Source organism: Scaptodrosophila lebanonensis, unplaced genomic scaffold, assembly GCF_003285725.1.
Source record: "Scaptodrosophila lebanonensis strain 11010-0011.00,11010-0021.00 unplaced genomic scaffold, SlebRS2 tig00000001-arrow-pilon, whole genome shotgun sequence".
Taxonomy (NCBI): Eukaryota; Metazoa; Arthropoda; class Insecta; order Diptera; family Drosophilidae; genus Scaptodrosophila; species Scaptodrosophila lebanonensis.
This window is the reverse complement of record NW_022060529.1, coordinates 18,232,425-18,251,674: the sequence shown is the minus strand read 5'-3', so window position 1 is coordinate 18,251,674 and position 19,250 is coordinate 18,232,425. Positions and strand designations below refer to the sequence as shown.

The 19,250-nt window shown below is 42.9% G+C and overlaps 2 protein-coding genes across 2 annotated transcripts; both read left to right on the top strand.

Moving 5' to 3' along the window:
- The first annotated feature begins 12,406 nt into the window (after positions 1-12,406).
- On the top strand, positions 12,407-12,878 carry LOC115629165. The gene is made up of 2 exons (XM_030525581.1): positions 12,407-12,628; positions 12,687-12,878. The coding sequence occupies exons 1-2, from the start codon at positions 12,407-12,409 to the stop codon at positions 12,876-12,878; spliced, it is 414 nt and encodes a 137-aa protein (XP_030381441.1).
- A 2,851-nt stretch (positions 12,879-15,729) lies between these two features.
- Positions 15,730-18,969, top strand: LOC115629095 (extracellular serine/threonine protein kinase four-jointed). Its single transcript, XM_030525456.1, has 7 exons — positions 15,730-15,780; positions 15,847-16,206; positions 16,297-17,141; positions 17,196-17,303; positions 17,349-17,842; positions 18,790-18,902; positions 18,955-18,969. The coding sequence occupies exons 1-7, from the start codon at positions 15,730-15,732 to the stop codon at positions 18,967-18,969; spliced, it is 1,986 nt and encodes a 661-aa protein (XP_030381316.1).
- The last annotated feature ends 281 nt before the right edge of the window (positions 18,970-19,250 follow it).

Sequence of the window (19,250 nt, the reverse complement as noted above, 5' to 3'; positions counted from 1 at the left end):
CGAACGCCAGTGCCCGGCACTGCTCTGCACTGCACCGATCGCTGGGCTCGTTTGTCAGTCAGCCCGTCAAACCTTCAGGCAGCCGTTTAGAGAACAAAATTCTCAGGCGTTGCGTCGTCTTCATACTCGTATTTACTCCGAATTGTGTCGCCATGCGGCAAGCGAAGGCGGAGCGTCCTTTCTCGCCCTGCCGAGTGCGATGTGTGCAGAGAGATGCGTTTCACTCATATCCGGTTAAATATTCACACCTTTGTTCGATCGCTTGCCATAGCACCAGCACCAGCACTGGCCCTGGCACTGGCAGTGGATCTGGACCTCAACCAACCCAGCCATTCCATCGCTTCAATGTTAAATTGCAGTTCCCGGTGCTGTTCCTTCGAGAGGCGTTCGTCTTCATGCTGCCGCTTTAGCCGTTGCTGGTGTTGTTGTTGTTGGTACGGTTTTAAATTTCAAACCGCACAGCACGGACGTTGGGACAGCGCTTGAGCCCGCAGTGTAGGGATGGCGGTAAGCAGTGCCAGAAATCTTGCAGTTGCTGTTGCAGATTTGTGGCGTAAAATTATGAAAATTATGTCTGACACATCCTGCTGTCTGCTTAAGGTCTTTGTTTATCCTGCCAGCAAGCAGCAAAGAGCAGCGCCTCCAATACTTGCACAAGCACAAGCACAAACACACATATACACACACAGGTCACGCTATTTGTTTTTGTTGTTTTCCTTATTGTTTGCCTTTGCCATGCGACAAAGTTTGTCGCTTAAGTCTTTCGTTTTGTTTGGGTTAGGAAGAGCGCCAAAATAAAAATAAAATTTTTAATGGCCGCCAGCATACCTGCTCATCCTTCATAGCCTCTTTGCGTCTCCAACTGTCCCGATCCTTCCCCTCCCTACCTCGTCTCTGTCCATCCTGAACATGACCATCAAATTTAACGACGACGGCGACAATTTGCGAAGTCAACCCAAACGATAGCAACAACATCGGCTATTAGCCAATTTATATTGATTTTAGTTAAGCACGACCTGCTAGCAGCCACGGAGCTTGAAGAAAGCCACAAATTAAACACAAAAGGAAGAAATTTTAAGTTCACAAAGAGCTGAACAAGAAGAAGAAGAAGACAGCGTCGTCATTCTGGCGACTACATCATCCGCCTCTTCCCATCTAATTGAGTCATAGCCAAGATGTCGAGAACGACAAACAGGAATTAACAGCATACAATAAAATTTTGGGGCGCATCGAAGCGAGAGCCTTGGCCACCACCATCACCACCAACCGCGAACTTCTATCCCACAGATGCGCCACTGTTTGGTGGTATCGTTTCTTTGATTCCTAAATAAAAGCAAGCAAAACGAAACGAAACGGAATGGCGGCTAAAACAGCAAAAAAAAATATACACGTATATATATAAACGAAATTAAATCAGCAACACAAATAAAATCCATTAAGTGTATCTCGAATAGGAGCGGAGGTGAGGTGAGCAGAATGGCGCCGAACAGGTCGAAAGTTCTGCGACTGCGACTCGTCCGCACAAATGTCCGGGCATTAGCAATGTCGTGCGAGCTGCTTCATCATAGTCTGGGAATCCGCGATTCGTATGCTCGCCTTCGTTGCCAAAGATTTGTCATTGTTGGAAGGTTTTTAATTTCTTGATGGCAGCCAGGCGAAAAATATTCAAACGAAGCGGCGGCATCAGTGTTGATGCCAATGCTCGTAGCACCCACAAGATTTATAAATTTAATTTCGTTTTTAGAGCCAACCTTTATGCTTCAAATAGGACATTAGCTACAAATTGTATGTGAACCAAGAAATATATGTATTTATTCGTCCGAAACATTGGTTTGATTGAAAATGAAAAAACTTGAACATGCATCCTGAATAGTTAAACAAAAAAAACGTAATGTGTGGCCGCTGAAAAGGAGGAGATAATCGTTAGTCCTGCAAAAAGGTGCTGGCATAACGACTAACAAGTTCTTTTTAACATTTTATTTATTTTAAGGATATTTAAGAAAAATAATTAACTTGATTACAAAGCCTGTGCAAAAATTATTTATTTAAATATAAATAACCATATGCTTACTTACCTGAAGATTTTAGTTGGAGTGGCCTCAAAATTATTTGTATTTGAAAATAAATTAAAATGTAGTAAAAAAAATAATTAAAATTATTTTGTTGGTACATCTTGGAATAATAACCGATAAATCTCCTTCACAAATGATAATGATTTCTCAAATTCGAAAAGCTTTTGACTTTATCTGTTTTCAAACTGGCTATTCGCTACTCCTTATGTGCAAATCTGTTGAAACCAAATTTCAGTCTCCACTTTGATTTCGAATAATTGGACCGATTTTTATAGTAGGAACAAATCTTTATGATTGATAATCAGAAATCCAATCCACAAATTGTAAATTGCTGAACATGCATTTTTATTCATAGATTGCATCACGAGTTATATTATTTGTTTATTTATATATTATTTGCTTAAATTTTTAAATATAGCATCTGTATAATGTATAATATGGAAATATATTAGCTAATATTTTTAAGTAATAGTACTCATAAATGCAGTCACAAAGCAGTCACAAATTTGCTATAAAATTAAGTAAAATTGTATGACTGTTGGCCGACAGTGCGGACACTTTTTTCGCCTAGTGTTTGTGTATGTATGTATGCATGCATGTGTGTATGTGTTTGTGTGTGGGTGTGGGTGTGTGTGTGCATGTTTTGGCCTAAGTGTCGCTAATTCTGGGAAGTTGCAGTTAACGATAAAAGCGGAAACCAGTTTAAAGCTCTTATTGCGAGCAAGCGGCTAATGAAGATGCCGCGGAGGCTGCCGCTGATGTTGTTACTGTTACGTACAAGTATACAAGTATGTATTGCTGGATCGGGGAATCAAACGCGGTCAATCCATAATTGCGAAAAGTTGCGAAATGTTTACACACACTCCGGTAGGAGAGATCACTTGGCGAAGAAGCGGATATAAATATTATTTATGGACGCTTTCGCTATGGATGCGACAACGTGCCTCAGACATGGCTTCAAACGGACCGCCACCATTGGACCACCCACCAACTTGAGGTGCAACGTGAGGCGGCAGGCAGTCGGCAGGCAGTAGCATGCAGCAGGCAACTGCAACTGCAACGGCAACGGCAGCAGTCAGCTAGTCAGCATCAAAAGTGTTGCAATGAGGCATTTACAATAGCAAACGAGTTAATTACCACTGTGCGGCGGCTCAACACATGCCTCGACCTTATAAAGACAGTGGTTGGCCGATCGGGCGTAGCAACAGCCCAGAAGACAACGTGTTAGAGTGCCAGTGCCACAGCTGTCAATAGTGTGGCATGCGGGAGTCCGCCAGACGGCAGTCTGCATGTGCTTGTTTGTGTGTGTGTGTGTGTGTGTGTGTGTGTGTGTGTGTGTGTGTACAGTGCAACAATCTGCGGCATTGATCGAGCAAACGATCTGCGATTGCGTTCGCTTGTGTTTGCGTTTAAGCTTGTTTTTGCGCCTGCGCGTGTTCAAATTGTCCAAAGCGTAACAATTTAATATCGACGGGTCCAGACTGAGGCAGAGTCAGAGTCAGAGTCGGAAACGGAGTCATGGTACTGGCACTGGCACTGGCTGCGAATCTGTGGCAACTGCCTGTTGAGTCTGCCCCATCTGCATAGCTGCTGTGGCAACAGTGGCTTTAGTGGCAACATGTCGTTCGATTCGGCTTGGTTTCGTTCATTTCGATTCGGTGCGGTGCGGAATGGTGCGGCACGGTGCGGCACGGTGCGCTGCATGTCCGCCCTCTTGCCCCGCACAGTGGCTAGTTGTTGACTTTTTATGCATGTTTTACGTTTCGCATTTTATTTAATTGATTTTTTTGCGGTGCACATTGGCCATTAATTCATTTATTTATTTAGCAGTCGGCACCGACACTCCACTCCACTTGCTGAATTAATCGTGTTTAACACCATTCCTGGCATTGGTCGCATTGGAATCGTGGAGCGTTCGTGTACGTACATAGGGTGCCACAGGATTCAGGCATTGAGACAACTATTCTAGTGCGCATGGGCGGAAGCACTTAGCTCAGTTAACGACAAGAATCGATATTTGTTTTGGCCACAAACGAGCGCCAATGCAAATGCGTCATTATGCGGGCGCGGATCATTAATAAAGCCATTGGGCTAAATGAGATGCAGCTCTGAGGCTGCCCATCCCTGAAGTGCGTGAAGTTCGGCTAAAGTATTTTCAAGGCCAATAGTCGTGTCGCTGGTTCTGGCTATGGCTCTGGCTCTGGCTCTGCCCCAGTCTCTTGCATCCGCGCTCGGCGACGGGCGTGATAAATGAAGTGTCGCCGCGCAAAATGGCAACAAATCAAAGGCAGGTAAAATGTATTTATATTTGTTTTTTTTTTTCGTACGAGTACGTGCCCGTCGTGTTGCTGTTCCCCGCGCTGTGCTCAGCGAAGATCAAGTTCGTTTTGTTATTGGTGTCATTACTTCTGAAAATTATTGAATATCAGTTAAAAGCATTTCACAATACTGACAAACATTTCAACATTTTGGCCCAGACATTGCAAGCTTTCGATTAATAATATCCGTATACATATGGCAGTCTCGCCTCCAACTCTTGACGACATTTGTATATAACAAGCACTTTTATGTACACGTACACACAAACGTATATACTAAACGATCATAATTCTAAGGTCATCTCAGAAGTTCTTATCCCATTCATGTAGTTGGAGTGTTTTTAAACTTAAAACTTTTCTATTTGAAGTGTTGGCATTGAAATAAAGATGTAAATTTCTTTCCTATAATTAAAAATAGTTACTATATTTAGTGCTTTTGTGTCAGAATTGAACACTACACTAATATCTAGCAAAATGTGTACAAATTTAAGTGGATAAGTCTATAAGTCTGGTAAATAACTAGCCGCGAAGAAACTCGATTTTTTACTCCGTTCTTCTCGTAATTAATTCCGTATTTGTGTATTATTATTTATTGCTCCAGGGTTGATTGGTTAGTATTTTTCGAACAGTGTACTTAAGTATATACGCTTCAAATAACAACAATATTAAACGCAAAAACTACGCGCTCCACAAAATTCCTACTTAAGTGCTTTTAATTATCCAAAAGAATTCTGTGGCATTCTGAGTTTGGTATCCTTGTTTGTCATCATCGTCATACTTGGGGCTACGTCTTAAAATTACAGACGCGTTTGTATGGCGGCGGCTGTCGTTTTTTTTTTCTTCCTTTTTGTTGTTGTTGTTGTTAAGGCCTATCCTCTTGGACCCAAGTGTCTCTGTGTGTGTATGTGTATGTGGGACTTAAGTTAGTCTTTGGTCAGCCACGAGCAGGTTCCAGGCACCCATAAAAGGTACAGCAAACGAAACTGTATTTTATTTATTTTATTTTTTGGGCCCGATATAAGAGAGGTGAAAATTTGTAAGGTGCCGTGCAATATTAAACATGATTATATTAATGTATCTACAAACGTCTGTATATGTATGCATGAATGTATGTGTTTTGGACAAAACGAAAGCGAAAGCGCATTTATATCACTCGCTTTTTTTGTGAATGAATTATAAAATTTGCCAAGATACTTTGCATAAATCACACGCAGCGCATTCTGGTCGCGGCAGGTACACACCCATCTTATGACTCAGCTGATAAATTCGGCCAGGCAGGGATGGCAGCATCTTTGGGGACCCATCGAAGCTTGAAAAATTACGGCCTGGCCACAAGAGCGTAACTGATGCTGTGTCGCGTCTCTCCGAATGGTCAGCGCCGCACATCAAGTGGCGGCATCAGTGGTTTGGCTGGCCAGTAGCCAACATGGTGCGCGCTTCTTGGAACCTTATCGCACTTTTCACAAACACACACACGCACACACGCACACACATATGGCTGCAATTATGACTGGTTATTGTGTGTAGCCGTTAGAAAAATCATTCAACAGGAGAGTGTCAATGAAGCATTTGGCATGCCGGCGACGGCGACGGCGACGGCGACGGCGGCAACTGCGCCTAAGGCAGTCGCTTATCAACTGGCAAGACAGTAACGATGCCTAGAAATTTGTGCTTTCTCTGGAGAAATGCAGCTTCGCAATAAGGCACCATCGACTGTGCCTTATTTCCATGGCTGCATAGATTGCAAGCTTCTTAGACTTGGAGCTGGAGCTGGACTTGGACTCAAGCTCGAGTTGATTGAAGGGCCATTTTTAGAATAGAATACAAAGACACACACACAGACACAAACACAATGCTCCAGCCATGTTTGCCTTGTCGAGACGAGATCAAGAGAATTGTAGGCAGAAAACATGCCGTAGCGCACAAACAATGTGAAGGGATAAAAAAATATTGTTATAATGCATAGAAGACACTGGCGGACACAATACACAATACGAGTATCCTGCCATCGTCTGCGAAGTGTGCAGACCGAGGCAGCACTTCATTGCCTTTAGAGCTATGAAAAAAGGAGCAAATAGCAAGTGGCAACACTCGAGAGCAGCGGCAATGATGACGACGACAGTCATGCGCAGCTCAAGTTGTGCCAAGTCAGCGTGATGAGCGCAAAGTGACGAGTTTTTAATGAATTTGTTTAACTCAGGTCAGGCCTGGCACCCAAGCCAGCGAACCGGGTAACGGCGAAGGCGAAGGCGATGCTGTAGCTGAAGCCAGTCAGCCAGTGGCACTTGAAGCCACCAGCGAGTGGCGCAAGCGGCGGTGGTTCTGCTAGCGGTGGTGGCGGAGGCGGAGTCAACAAGTGCCCTGGAAGCAGCATTGAAGTGCAGCATACGAGGATGTGGACGTGGATGTGCGATGACGGCTCATGGGGGCTGTAAGGCAAGGATTGAGTTCCTGCCTCTTCAGTCAGAGGCCATGTGCGCCAACATCATCGTCAGCGACGCCATCGTCTAGTACGAGTGGTCTGGAATCTAGTAATGCAAACAAAAGCCATTTCGCTACACTCCGCGCGTGCGCAGCTGGAAAAGAAGGAGGTTTCTTCCAATGGGTAGTCCCACAGCACCCCGTATGTCCTTCATCGGTCAATTTCATTGCTGCAACTTGCCGACGTGGCCAGAAACTTTGCTTATATTTTGTTGCGCTTTTGGGTCTCTCTTTTTTTTTGTTTTTGTTTTTTTGCTGTTTGCTTTTGTGTTCAACAAAATGTTCCAAATTGTTGCAGTGCGCAAACATTTCAAGAATTTGCGCTTAACAAACTTCGAAAATGTTTTTTCCCCCCATTCTGCATGTGTGTGTGTGTGTGTGTGTGTGCGCGCGAGTGTGTGTGTGCGTGTGTACATTTTGCTCGCTTTTTATGCACTGAAATGTATACGAGAGCTGCAATAATTAAAACGAGCCGATGCTCAAAGTTTTGCGCGTCGCGTTCCCATACGAAAGACTTAGGCAACGATCTTGACGAGACTGCTTTATAAAACTGACAAAGCTGTAATCATTTTTCAAAAATTAGGCAACAAGCAACTTTCTTAAATCATATACATACATACTTGTACATAAATACATACGAGTATATAATAGGTACGAGTATTTGCTTAATTCGATTAGGCTTGAGGCTTGAACGAAGCCTTGGCATTAACCCGGTTAAAAAAAAAAAAAACAAGCGCGGCTGCTCGCTTTCGTTTCGTGTAGGACCAATCGAGTTTTTCCCACCGATATGGTGGCTAATAGCAACAACAACAACCGTTGCCGTCTATAAAAGGCGCGCTCAGCGATAAGGCTGCTTACTCACAAGTACTACGACTCCATAGTCGGAGATGAAGTTAGAGACGAAGTCCAACTCAAAACGAAGCCAACAAGTTTCAATTTATCATCAAGGCAGACATCAATACAAACACAACACTGTTCAGGCGGTCGGACGGTCGGACGGCTGGCCAGTCGTTTGCTCAGATGGCCAAACAAAAATTAATGTTAATTAATTTAGCTTAAACTGACGATTTCAACAGCCACAGTACTGGGGGGCATACTATATGCCAAAAAAAGGCACACAGATAACACGAAAATAACAAAAATAAAAAAATTAAAACAGGTGAGACAGCATGTACGTATATACGGGTATATCTTGCATAGAATAGGTTTTTATTTGTTGGAAAAAATTCGCTTCCTGAACTACAATACATCCAATTCTGTTTTTACTCGGTTTTGACTTAAGACGGTTTGAAAATTAAAAATTGTTACACGACTTTATTCCATTTAGCACGATTTATTTTGCATATGATCAAAGTCTTTTTTACACGTTTTTTTACATGATTTTTTTAGTAACCAATATACCGTGTAAAAACAGAATTAGGTGTACATAATCAATGCATTCCAACAAAATAACCAATGGTTGTTATATGAATAAATTCTTTTCACATGCTTAAGCTTTTCATTATAAAATAATAAGTAACTAGTACACATTATTTCACACTTGTAAAAAGAAACAACGAAAATATTTAATTTATCATTTAATTTATATTTTCTTGTATAATTCCCAGAAAAGTTTTTTTATATAAACTAAAAATTATGATCTGATTGCAGACCTTTTTTCCATCAGCTGATGTAAAGCTCCCTATAGACCTCAGTGATTAAATTTAAAACTGAGAACACAGCTCAATGATTAATTAGTTAAAAGTTTAAAAGAAGAAATATCAGAGGCATAGAAATTTAAATCGAATGGGCAGCATTTTAAGCAAAATTGGGTAAAAAGACGTTCTAAATCAATGTATTCGCAACTCATCGTACATTTTTTCCTTTCGAGGCTTTCAACACTCGTTTAGCTACTTGTATTCCCATAAAATCTATTTTTATGAGTCATTAAAAAGAAAGTATTTTGCATAGATATTTTGCAATCAAAGGAAGACACGCGGTTGAATTGTTCTTTCCAGTGTTATTATCAATTGATTTTTATATCTCTACAATATTCGCATTGCTATTGATCATCTGGTTTAAAAAATATGGGCATATGGTATTTACATTTAATTGTTGAAAAGATTGGGGGGTTCTCTGGCCACACAAAAGTTACACATTTATCAAGAATTTTAATTATTTGATTAATAAACCCACACTTATTAATGTGTTACTTTTGTGTGGTCAGAGAACCCCCCCATCTTTTTGGTAAGCAATCTTTGAAACTGTTCGGCTGAGCTGCTCTGTCAATTGATAGCGAAGTTGATGGCCCGCCAATGATAGTTAAACCTCACACACGAGCCCAACTGGCGACCTATCTGATGGCATCTGCTTAAGTGCTTCAATACGAGCTCGGACACACACACAAATTCTGTTAAGAGTCGTCAACAAATTTACAAACCCACAACAGCAACAGCAACAGTCTCGCACAATAAATGAGCGCATAATTAATTTGTGCATTTGAGTGTCGAGCGACACAGATTTGGATTTTTTTGATGTTATGTTTATTTACTGCAAATGGCATGCAGATTTTCATTTGATTTTTTTATGTGCGTCGTTTTTGACCAAATGGGTGCATATATGTGCATATACGATTATATAGTATGTGCATATGTACGAATCAGTCAGTCTCTTTGTTTGATGAATGCCTTCGGCATCGCATCAAGAGCGCACAAAATTTGTTTGCATATTAATGTGAACGCTTAAATCGGTTAACGAGCCGAGATTAGAATTCGAATGAGGTGCCATGCAAACCATTGTGTGTAGATTTTTGTGGCTCTGAAAAGCTGTTAAAACTGAAATGAACAAAGAGTTTATGATAACCAGAGATACTTGCATGCTCGTAGCAACCAATGGAAGGAGGGGAATACTTTAAATAAATCATAATATGCATAGCATTGTAATAATAATAATAATAAAGATTTTACGGCACTAGCGTAACGATTAAGTATTATTGCAAATTCAATTAGGCAACAACATGCGCACTTTATTAAATTAAATGCCGTGCGGAAAAAGAGTCACAAAATCGACGAAAATCGTGCGAGCCACACCACCACCAGGCCCATACACGCACACACAAAGAACACACTCTCAAAGGCAACAACACAACACCGTCTGCGAAGAAGCCTGGCCAAAGAATGCTGAGGCCTTTAGTGTTTTTTGTTGTTATCGTTATGCCGTCGTCGTCGTCGTCGTCGGTTTGGGGCTTCTGCTGCCTGGTCTGGCCAACAACAGGCGCAACAGCAACAGCAGCGGCAGCGGCAGCTCGAGCGACTCATTCGTTTCCAACGCACATTCGAGCTCTGTCCTCGAGTAAAAATTCTCTAAACATGCTGTCAAGTTATGTCTACATTCCTTGATCATATTTTTTCCGACTTTTTTTTTCTTCTCTGCTGCCATGGCCGCTGCTTGTTCGCTCCGACAGTTGCTGCTGGTGCTCTGCCACTGCCACTGCCACCGCCACCAACAGCAACAGCACCAGCACCACCATCCCCCCCTGTTGCCACCAAGTGGCGCAGATACTAGTTTCTTAATGTGGCGCAGCAAATGTGCCGCGGTGAGCATAAAAATCAGCAACACGAACGCTTCAAGAGCTCCAAATGGGCATAAAAATGTCCATGTCTGCCATTCCCAATCGCCTCTCAGCTACGCTCTCATTCCGAATTCGACTCAAACTGAACGAATGCGCTCAACCTGTAGTCCGCTCTTAAAATCGCTCTTAAGCGAACCACACTGCGGATGGAATCTAACTGCAGCGCTCCAATAATAAAAGATGGTCACCTAAAGGAAACGACACTCGACATTTCTTCACATCAAAAATCAATTAGGAATTGCTACAAATAATTATTTTTGTTAATTTTCACTTACTTTTAATTATTCTTATAGTTTGTAAAGATCTAATTTGACGTGAAAAACTATCCGAAACTGACAGCAAACTAATCGGTCCTAGTTAATTAATTCGTTCACAAAAGTTAATGTTGTCTTCTAAAAATAAACTTAACGGGAAAACCTTGCTGTACTTTTGCAAAATTCTTTGCTTACAGCCCAAGCATACTACAAGAGAAGAGAGAATAAGAATATAATCTTTGTCCTAGTTAATTATGTCGCTCACCCTTTAGTTAGATAAATAACTGAACCGGCCGATTGAATTAAATGCGTCTAAGTCCTGCAAGTATTCTTTACCAATTTCAATAATAAATAATAATGATTGATGTTGATACATTGGTCAAATAAAAGAACAAGAAATTTATTCAATTCTTTAAGTCAAATATCATTTTTTTTTATATATGTATATATATTTTGTATTCGGCTACCGAATGTAACAGCTTAAGCTACATTTAAACACATTTAAGGGGAAAACAAAAAATGTATCATTGTATACAACTATAGCATAAGAGTTGCATCTATGTGTTTTGTATTTGCTCAAATTATTTACATTTCTCTCTAGGAATTCTTATTTATTCCTTATGATTTGATATGATTTAGGAAAGGGATCCTTTGAATGGGGACATTGCATATTTTTTTGAGAATATTCGCTTGAGCCACTCTTTTGTTTTTTGTTTGATTAGAATGGACTTTAAATCTTCAACAAATATCTTTACCATACTCTTCTTATACGAATTATTTTCGAAGCATCTCGATCAGCTGTGTTATAATAGTCTGCTCTGCTGTGATGGTTGTATTGTCTATGAGTATTAATCTTATTTTAATAGGAATCATGTACAAGCTAAACAATTCTACGACAAGTATGTAGACTTAAATTTTGCAACCTCATAGAGATTCAAAAAAAAAATAAAAAAATAAAAAATCAATAGTAAGAACTATTTTCAATTTCTGGTCTGACCAGGATTTTATTGCTATTTACTTCCAAAATCCTTCTACCATTTCTACGGCAGCTTTAAAAACCATTGGTCCCATCCAGTCGATTGTAATACTTATATTATCTGCTTGCAAGAATTACAAATCGCTTGCAGGTCAATCGTTTTAGAATTAATGGATAAGTTTTCACGGAAATAAACAATGAGTTCAAAATATAATTGTGGCATCATCCAAGCCATTTATTAAGAGTGAATAATTATGAACTAAAGTGGACCATCAGAGTCGGGAATCATTGCAGGCAAAAAACAATCGTAATTGCTTAACATAATGCAGTTAATGCCAAACGGATGCTTATTACTGTGCACGGTCATATTTAATCAAGTGTGACGCCTGTGAACACATCTATTTGGAAAGTTCTAAAGTCCAGCGCTCATTTACACACTGAACGGTGAAGTGAACATTTCGTTGACCAAAATGTACCGAACGCAGTGCCACCTTTTAATATTGACGACCTGTTTCTATCTCGTAATTGGAAACAACTTGGACAAGGTGGACTAGAGTTTTGTTTTGTTTGCCACGCCTCCCTAAGTAACGCTTTTTCGTTAGCAGAACATAATAATACGGAGCGTGGAGTGTACACAGAAAAGCAAAATATTTTTGAAGATAGAGTGCTTTGCAGACGCTCACAATACAATTACCATGCACTTGACCACCAATGATGAAGAAATCCACAAAATGATTGGCGTTACGGAGGTAATACTCACGATCCATGGTCGGGACAGCGTAATGCGCTATAACAATATTAGGTTGGACATTTGTAAGCTGCTCAGTTTCTCCGCAAGGCGTTCCATACTTGCCTTCTTCTACCAGAGCATTAGACGAGCCGCCATTAACTTTCCAAAGCGATGTCCTTTCAAGACGGTGGGCATGGATGCAGTATAACTGTCTAACTACTAATGCTAATTTCATGCCTATGCAGAACACAACCTACACGCTCAAGCAGATGAGTTTTGATGTGAACGTCTTCCCTTTCTATGTGCCCGAGTATAATTTCACCTTTATCGGCCACTTTTTTGCCAACGACGTACTCACCATGGACGTTAAGGTAACCGGCGCACTCTGCAAAAAGACGAACAATTGCTCAGGTGCAGTGGGCGAGTTGCAACCCTAAAGGCAAATATGCCATTAAAAAAACGAGTAGTGCGCTCAAGTAGCTCGAGCCCGATTCTTGTATACCCTGTGCTTAACCCTCTTCCCTCAGTTTGCAATTACACTTTATGATAACGTATGTAGTAGAGCAACAATCCCTTTAAATTCCTTACGAAATCATAAAGAGAATGTTTTACTCAGAGAGTAGTGTAGTAGTGCTTCGATTTCAAAAAACTCCACAACATTGTGGGGCAATGTAAAAATTCATAAATATTTCGTTGCCACCATTTTTTGTGAATAAAATTTTATTAAGAATGCTATTGTCCTATGGGAGTTATACAAAATAAAGAAGCATTGTATGTATGGCTTGCAATAAACTAGGTCTGGGTATGGATAATTATAGTATTTATTTATTTAATTATACATAGTTAACAAACAACTGCTAACTTTGCAAGAAAAATAACAATGTAAGTATACAAATAATAAGAAGAAATTAAAAAGAAAAACTTATAAATATACAAATGAATTCAATATACTTGTATGTATTAAATAGTAGAACTTAAAAATAAAATTCAAGCAAGTGGAACAAGGGAGCTGTTCAAAAGTTCTCAGTTTCTATATCGATTTGGGTCTGTCACATCTCCCATGGCTACATTTCTGTTTAGGCCGCTTAGGAAACCCGTGCACCCTTCTGGTGTAGGGTATAAATACAAGGTATGCTATTGTCAGCAGAAAGAAGAATCGAAAGAGGGTGTAGCACAACAAAAAACTGAGCACTGAGGGCCAAGAGCGAAGCGCCGATCTCTTGCATTTCACTCAAAACCGGCATTCGATAGAGCGAGCACAGTGAGTGCCACTCGATGTGGCAGCGGAGAGCAGAATGCGTGACGCAGCGTGCTTGCAGATCGCTCGATGGTTGCCAGTTTAACTAAGCAAGGCGAGAGCTGGACAGTCGTCAGTCTGCAACTCAAGCTCGAACGAGGCGGTACGCCTGCGCGCAACATTTTATTTTCGACACTAAATGCCAGCAATTGAAATCAAATCAAACCAAATAGTGTTAGGCCGGAGTTATTATTCGGTCCGTGCTTTTTGCTTACGAACTGCAACCGCAACTGCAGAGTAATTAAACAATCTCCTGTGGGTGTGACTGTGCTATAAAGTGCTGGTGCATTGGCCCTGCACTAAAAATAACTACATACTTAACAATAAAGAATTCTTATAAAAAACTTGAGAAACTAAAATGCGACAAAACGCGCAGACAGCCGACTGACTGCTACAATAAAAATAAAAAAGCATAAAAATTCCACAAATCGTTCGGTGTGCGCGCAACTTCAACGACGACGGAGCAGAGACTGCGAGTCGATTGTCGATTCTCGATGTGGTTGTGGATGTCGATGTGGATGTGGTTCTGAGGCAAAGGCAGCGGCGGTCAAGTGAACACTTCGCAGCGACGTTCTAAAGTGTTGAAACAAAAAAACAAAAAACAAACCGAAAATAAACTGAAGGTGCGAGACAAGAAATTAAATTGATAAACCAAAAAGCAAAGCAAACTTACGGAGAGCACGTTCAACGCCTAGCCCTGTGACAGGAGTCCAAGGCTGAAGTGTGTTTGTGTATGTGTGTGTGTGTGTGTGTGTGCGCGCAGGACTTGTCGTTGGCAATTATCAAGCGCAGCACATCTAGTGGGGAATGCGCAGCCTACATATATATACATATATACTACACACTATATATGCGACTATATAGTCGTCGCTTTCGTCGTTGTTGTCTGTATGTACGTGTCGTGTGGTAAATAGCTCAAAGCCACGAAATTATTTTTATCGGCGCGCCAAAATCGCCAATTGGGAAAAAATTGAAAAGCTGTTAAGCGCGCACCAAAAAATACAATAACAACAACAAACAACAAAAAAAAGAGCAGCAAAAAGCTGGCCCAGACTTGCTCACAACAAAAGTGTGTGTATTTGTGTGCTTCCGTGTGTGTGTGTATGTTTGTGTGTGTGTGTGTAACAGCCGTGCCGGGCAGTCAAGTAGGAAATGTGAAAAGGGCAGCGGCTGGCATCGCCAATGCTGATCGCGTGGTAGACTCAGTCATAGACCCACAGAACAAGGCAAGCGCGAACGCGAACGCGAACGGGAACGGGAACTCGACTCCATAAACCGACTGAGAGTGCACACAATAACTACAACAACTACAATAACAATAACAACAACAATAAAAGCAAAAACCACACACACAAAACAACCAAAAAAGATCCACAAAGAAATTGCAAAAATATTACCCGACAGGCTTATTTCGTACTTGTAATGCGCGCTATAATCCAACAACACTGACAACAACAGCAACAGCAACAACAATAACAATAGCGACGGCAATTGCAACAACAGCAGCAACAGCAACAACAACAACAACAACAGCACAAAGCATCGAAAAAGTATAATAAAAAATTACAACAAGTGATCGTGCAGAAAATAGATCGATAAACCGAAAAAGGCCAAAATAAATAAATAAACGACCGCGACGCGACGCGACGCGCGCGCGCGCGCGCTTCTTGTGCACGTTTTTTGTTTCAATTGTGGAAATCGAGAAAAATCGAAAACGTAATAACAGAAACAAGAATCAGCACATCCACGCTCCAATCCTTGGCCGTGGCTGCAGAGCCAATATTTATTAAACAAAGCCTGAAATTAATTTCACGACTTTTTCGTGTGGCCAGCCCTCCGATCCTCCCCACCCCTCCACCCGTCCACCCACCGAAACATAAAACTGAGAGCCCACACGGCGAAGCATCAACGTTCTAGACGGACTCTTCTTAATGCGCAGCGAAAACTTGAGGCCAGTGTGAAGCGGCAGCAGCGGTCTCAGCGGCAGCAAAATGTACGACATCAAGCGCCTGGAAGCCGGACAGCAGCAGCACCAACAACTACAACAACAGCCACAGCAACTACAACAACAACAGCAAAGTAAATCCCTCGGAATCGCTTTAAGCGAGCGCCTGCGCGGCTCAACCACAGCTCAGCCGCAGCTCACCTGCAGCGTCATCACGCCCCCGCAACTCACACACAACTGTAACATCAGTCTGCAGCATCCCCACTCCCTGGGAACGACATCGGGAGGCAAGCAAGCTCTGAGCCATTACCGCGATCCCACCGAAGCCACACACATGACGCTGATCTCGTTACGCCGACGCCGTTTGTTTCAGCGTCGGGCCTGTCTGCTCAGCATACTGGCCGCCTTTGTCTTCGGCATGGCACTGGGTGTTGTGGTGCCCATGTTTGGACTGCCCGACTATTTCAACAGCAGCGACAGCAGTGGCAGCACTGGCGATCAGCCACTGCCGGCTCTCACCCTAGTTCAGCTGCAGGCGAACCAAAGCCGCAACGCGGCCATGTTGCGACCACCATCCGATTTTCCCACGATATACGAGCCCAGTGGCGAGCAGGCACCCTATTCAGTGGCCTTCATCAAGGATGAGGAGACGGAATTGACCGCCGAGCAGGTCTTTCGTAACGTCTTCCATCTAGAGCAGGATAAGAATGCACCCGACTCCATGATTGTGAAAAAACTTGACACAAGTGATGGCAGCATTAAGGAGTTCCATGTGCAGCGCACAGCCAACGGTCGCTATCGCAAGGGACCCGAGCGACGTCTTTCCAAGCCAGCCGTGGGTAAGCAGGCGTTGTCGGACCAGAGCGCGGACGGACGCCTGGCCACTGGAAATGCCTGGCCACTGGCACGGCCCAACGTAGAGAGTACGCAGAGTCGTCACCGGAATGAGGGCATCATCAAGTCGGACATTTTCTGGGGCGATCTGGTAGAGAGTGCCCTGCCCAAAGGTTTTGGGTCGCCGGATCAGCTCAGCTGGGAGCGGTATGTGGCCGGTGAGGGAGAAGTGATGCGTCTGGAGCACGGTTGCGGACGCATGCAGAATCGTATGGTTGTCTTCGCCGATGGAACGCGCGCCTGCGCACGCTACCGTCAGAACACGGATCAGATACAAGGCGAAATATTCTCATACTACCTCGGCCAGCTGCTCAACATTAGCAACCTGGCACCTAGTGCTGCAACCATTATTGATACGACCACAAGCAGCTGGTCGGCGGCTGTAGGGGATATTACGCAGGCGCAGTGGAAGGAGAAGCGACCGGTGGTGCTCACGCGCTGGTTGCCTGACCTCGAGCCTGCCGGCATACCGCAGCCGTTTCAGCCGCTGGAGCGACATCTGAACAAGTACGATGTTTGGAACATAACGCTGCAGCGATTGCAGCAGCAGCAGCAGCACGCGACGCCAATAGCGGCAGCGGCAGTGGCGTCGAATAGCGAGGTCGACATTGGCGACAGGCAACAGCGAGGATTACTCAAGCGGCTGGAGGCTGCCAGTAACCCAACGTACACTCATCAATCACGCATGCTTGACTCGGCTGCGTCCTCGACAGCATCGGAGGCGGCGTCGTTCTCGGTGACGGGAGCAGTTGAAGACGCTGAGGGAGCCAGTGAGCAGGCAGTGCTTCAGCGACTAATTGAATTGGCACAATGGTCCGATTTAATCGTCTTCGATTACCTGATCGCGAACCTCGATCGTGTCGTTAATAACTTGTACAACTTTCAATGGAATGCCGACATTATGGCTGCACCTGCGCACAACCTCGCCCGCCAAACGCACTCCCATCTGCTCGTGTTTCTTGACAACGAGTCCGGCCTGCTACACGGCTATCGACTGCTCAAGAAGTACGAGGCCTATCACAGCTTGCTGCTGGACAATCTCTGCGTCTTTCGGCAACCCACCATTGAGGCGCTCCAGCGATTGCGTGCCGAGGGCGCGGGACGCCGACTGCGCGAACTCTTTGAGCGCACGACGAGCGCCAATGTGCGTGACGTGCTGCCCTCTCTGCCGGATAAATCAATCAAGATACTGGTGGAACGCATCGATCGCGTGCTGGGGCAGGTACAGAAGTGCAGGGACATGCTTGCCGCCGACAACAACAACAGCAACAACAGCCACAGCAATACCAACAACTACAGCAACAGCGGCAACAAGAGCAGATAATAAAGCGCGACGACGATGCTGCGACGATGTCACACATTTGGATTTTGGATTCACTTACGAGTATCCATTGCGCGGGGTCTTGAAGCCATTAGCATTATCATTATCCACTCACAACTCCTCAGCCAAGTTGACGACTGATAAGCTGTAAATATTGTTGTAACAATTTAAATAAGTTCGGTTGTTAACATTTTTTTAAATCCCATGATGAAATGCCAAATGTCCATATAGATGGGTTCATAGCTAGATCGCTGAATAGTCATAAACACTAGGAAGGGGGTTGGTTCTTATTATTTCAACCCAAAACTATAAGCTAGGCACTTTGATATGAACGGAAAGACTATTTCAATCATCTGTACTAACTAAATGAATCGAATACTAAACTAGATCTTCATACGGAAAAGCTGTTGAAGATCTAGAGTGTACTTGTGCTTATATTTGAACTTAAACGCTCCCATATGTATCTATATATTAATGCACATCAATGTGTGAGTGCAAAATATTGTTTGAAAAGAGAACAAAACAATATCTGTGTAAATGTAAAGGCAACGATTTTATATTTATTCTAGATTTGTCTTAGATTGAGCAAACCAATTAAGAAGAGAACTAAAATCTTCAGTTAGGACTTTTGTGTACGTTCTTTAGCCTTAGTAGTCGTGTAAAACATTTACCATTGTTTTCTTGAGCCACAACTAATATTTAATGAATGTTTTGTGATATTTGTTTAGGAATTAGTGAAAACTAATTGAAATATATTGTAGTAGATTTCTTGTATAATTTGTAGGTACTTCTAAGAGAGAGCAAATAAAAACCATAAATAAAACAAATAAATAAACAAACAAACAAACACAGCTGTATACTATTTTATACTCAACCTACTCAACCACTCAGGCGCTATAACAACTAAGCGACCTGTTAAAAATATGGCAACTACACTCACTACACGGACCGATCGGCCGATCGACAACACCGAGCGGGGCACACAGATGAGCACGCCTGCGCCTGTGAGAACTTACATAGTCATGACAATAAATTGTCATTGATCTTTTTTTGCAGGTGGTGGAGCGGTGAGCGGGACTGAGACTGAGACTATGGATGTGGCAGTGGCTGTGGCTGTGGCTAAGGCTGAGGCTGCAGCTGCCTGTCTCTACACTGCGCTGCATTTGTCAACTTGCCACAACAGCGTAACTTGCCACAAAATGTGAACCTGGCCGGCAAGTATAGTAGAAGAAGAGTGACTCTCGAGTGGCACTGTTGTCACGGCCCTGGCCGTCCCAATGGCTTGCCTTGCCTCACCCCACCTCACCCCACCTCGCCCCATCGCAGCGCGACTCAACGCGCCTCGACTCGCT

What these genes read in the sequence shown, in the direction of transcription:
- LOC115629165 (XM_030525581.1), top strand. Translation starts at nt 12,407, where the DNA reads ATGCACTTGACCACCAATGATGAAGAAATCCACAAAATGATTGGCGTT. An exon ending in AGCGATGTCCTTTCAAGACG is followed by an intron (nt 12,629 to 12,686) that starts GTGGGCATGGAT and finishes ATGCCTATGCAG; the next exon opens with AACACAACCTACACGCTCAA.
- LOC115629095 (XM_030525456.1), top strand. Translation starts at nt 15,730, where the DNA reads ATGTACGACATCAAGCGCCTGGAAGCCGGACAGCAGCAGCACCAACAA. An exon ending in CACTGCCGGCTCTCACCCTA is followed by an intron (nt 16,207 to 16,296) that starts GTTCAGCTGCAG and finishes AGTGGCGAGCAG; the next exon opens with GCACCCTATTCAGTGGCCTT. An exon ending in CAGCAGCAGCAGCACGCGAC is followed by an intron (nt 17,142 to 17,195) that starts GCCAATAGCGGC and finishes CATTGGCGACAG; the next exon opens with GCAACAGCGAGGATTACTCA.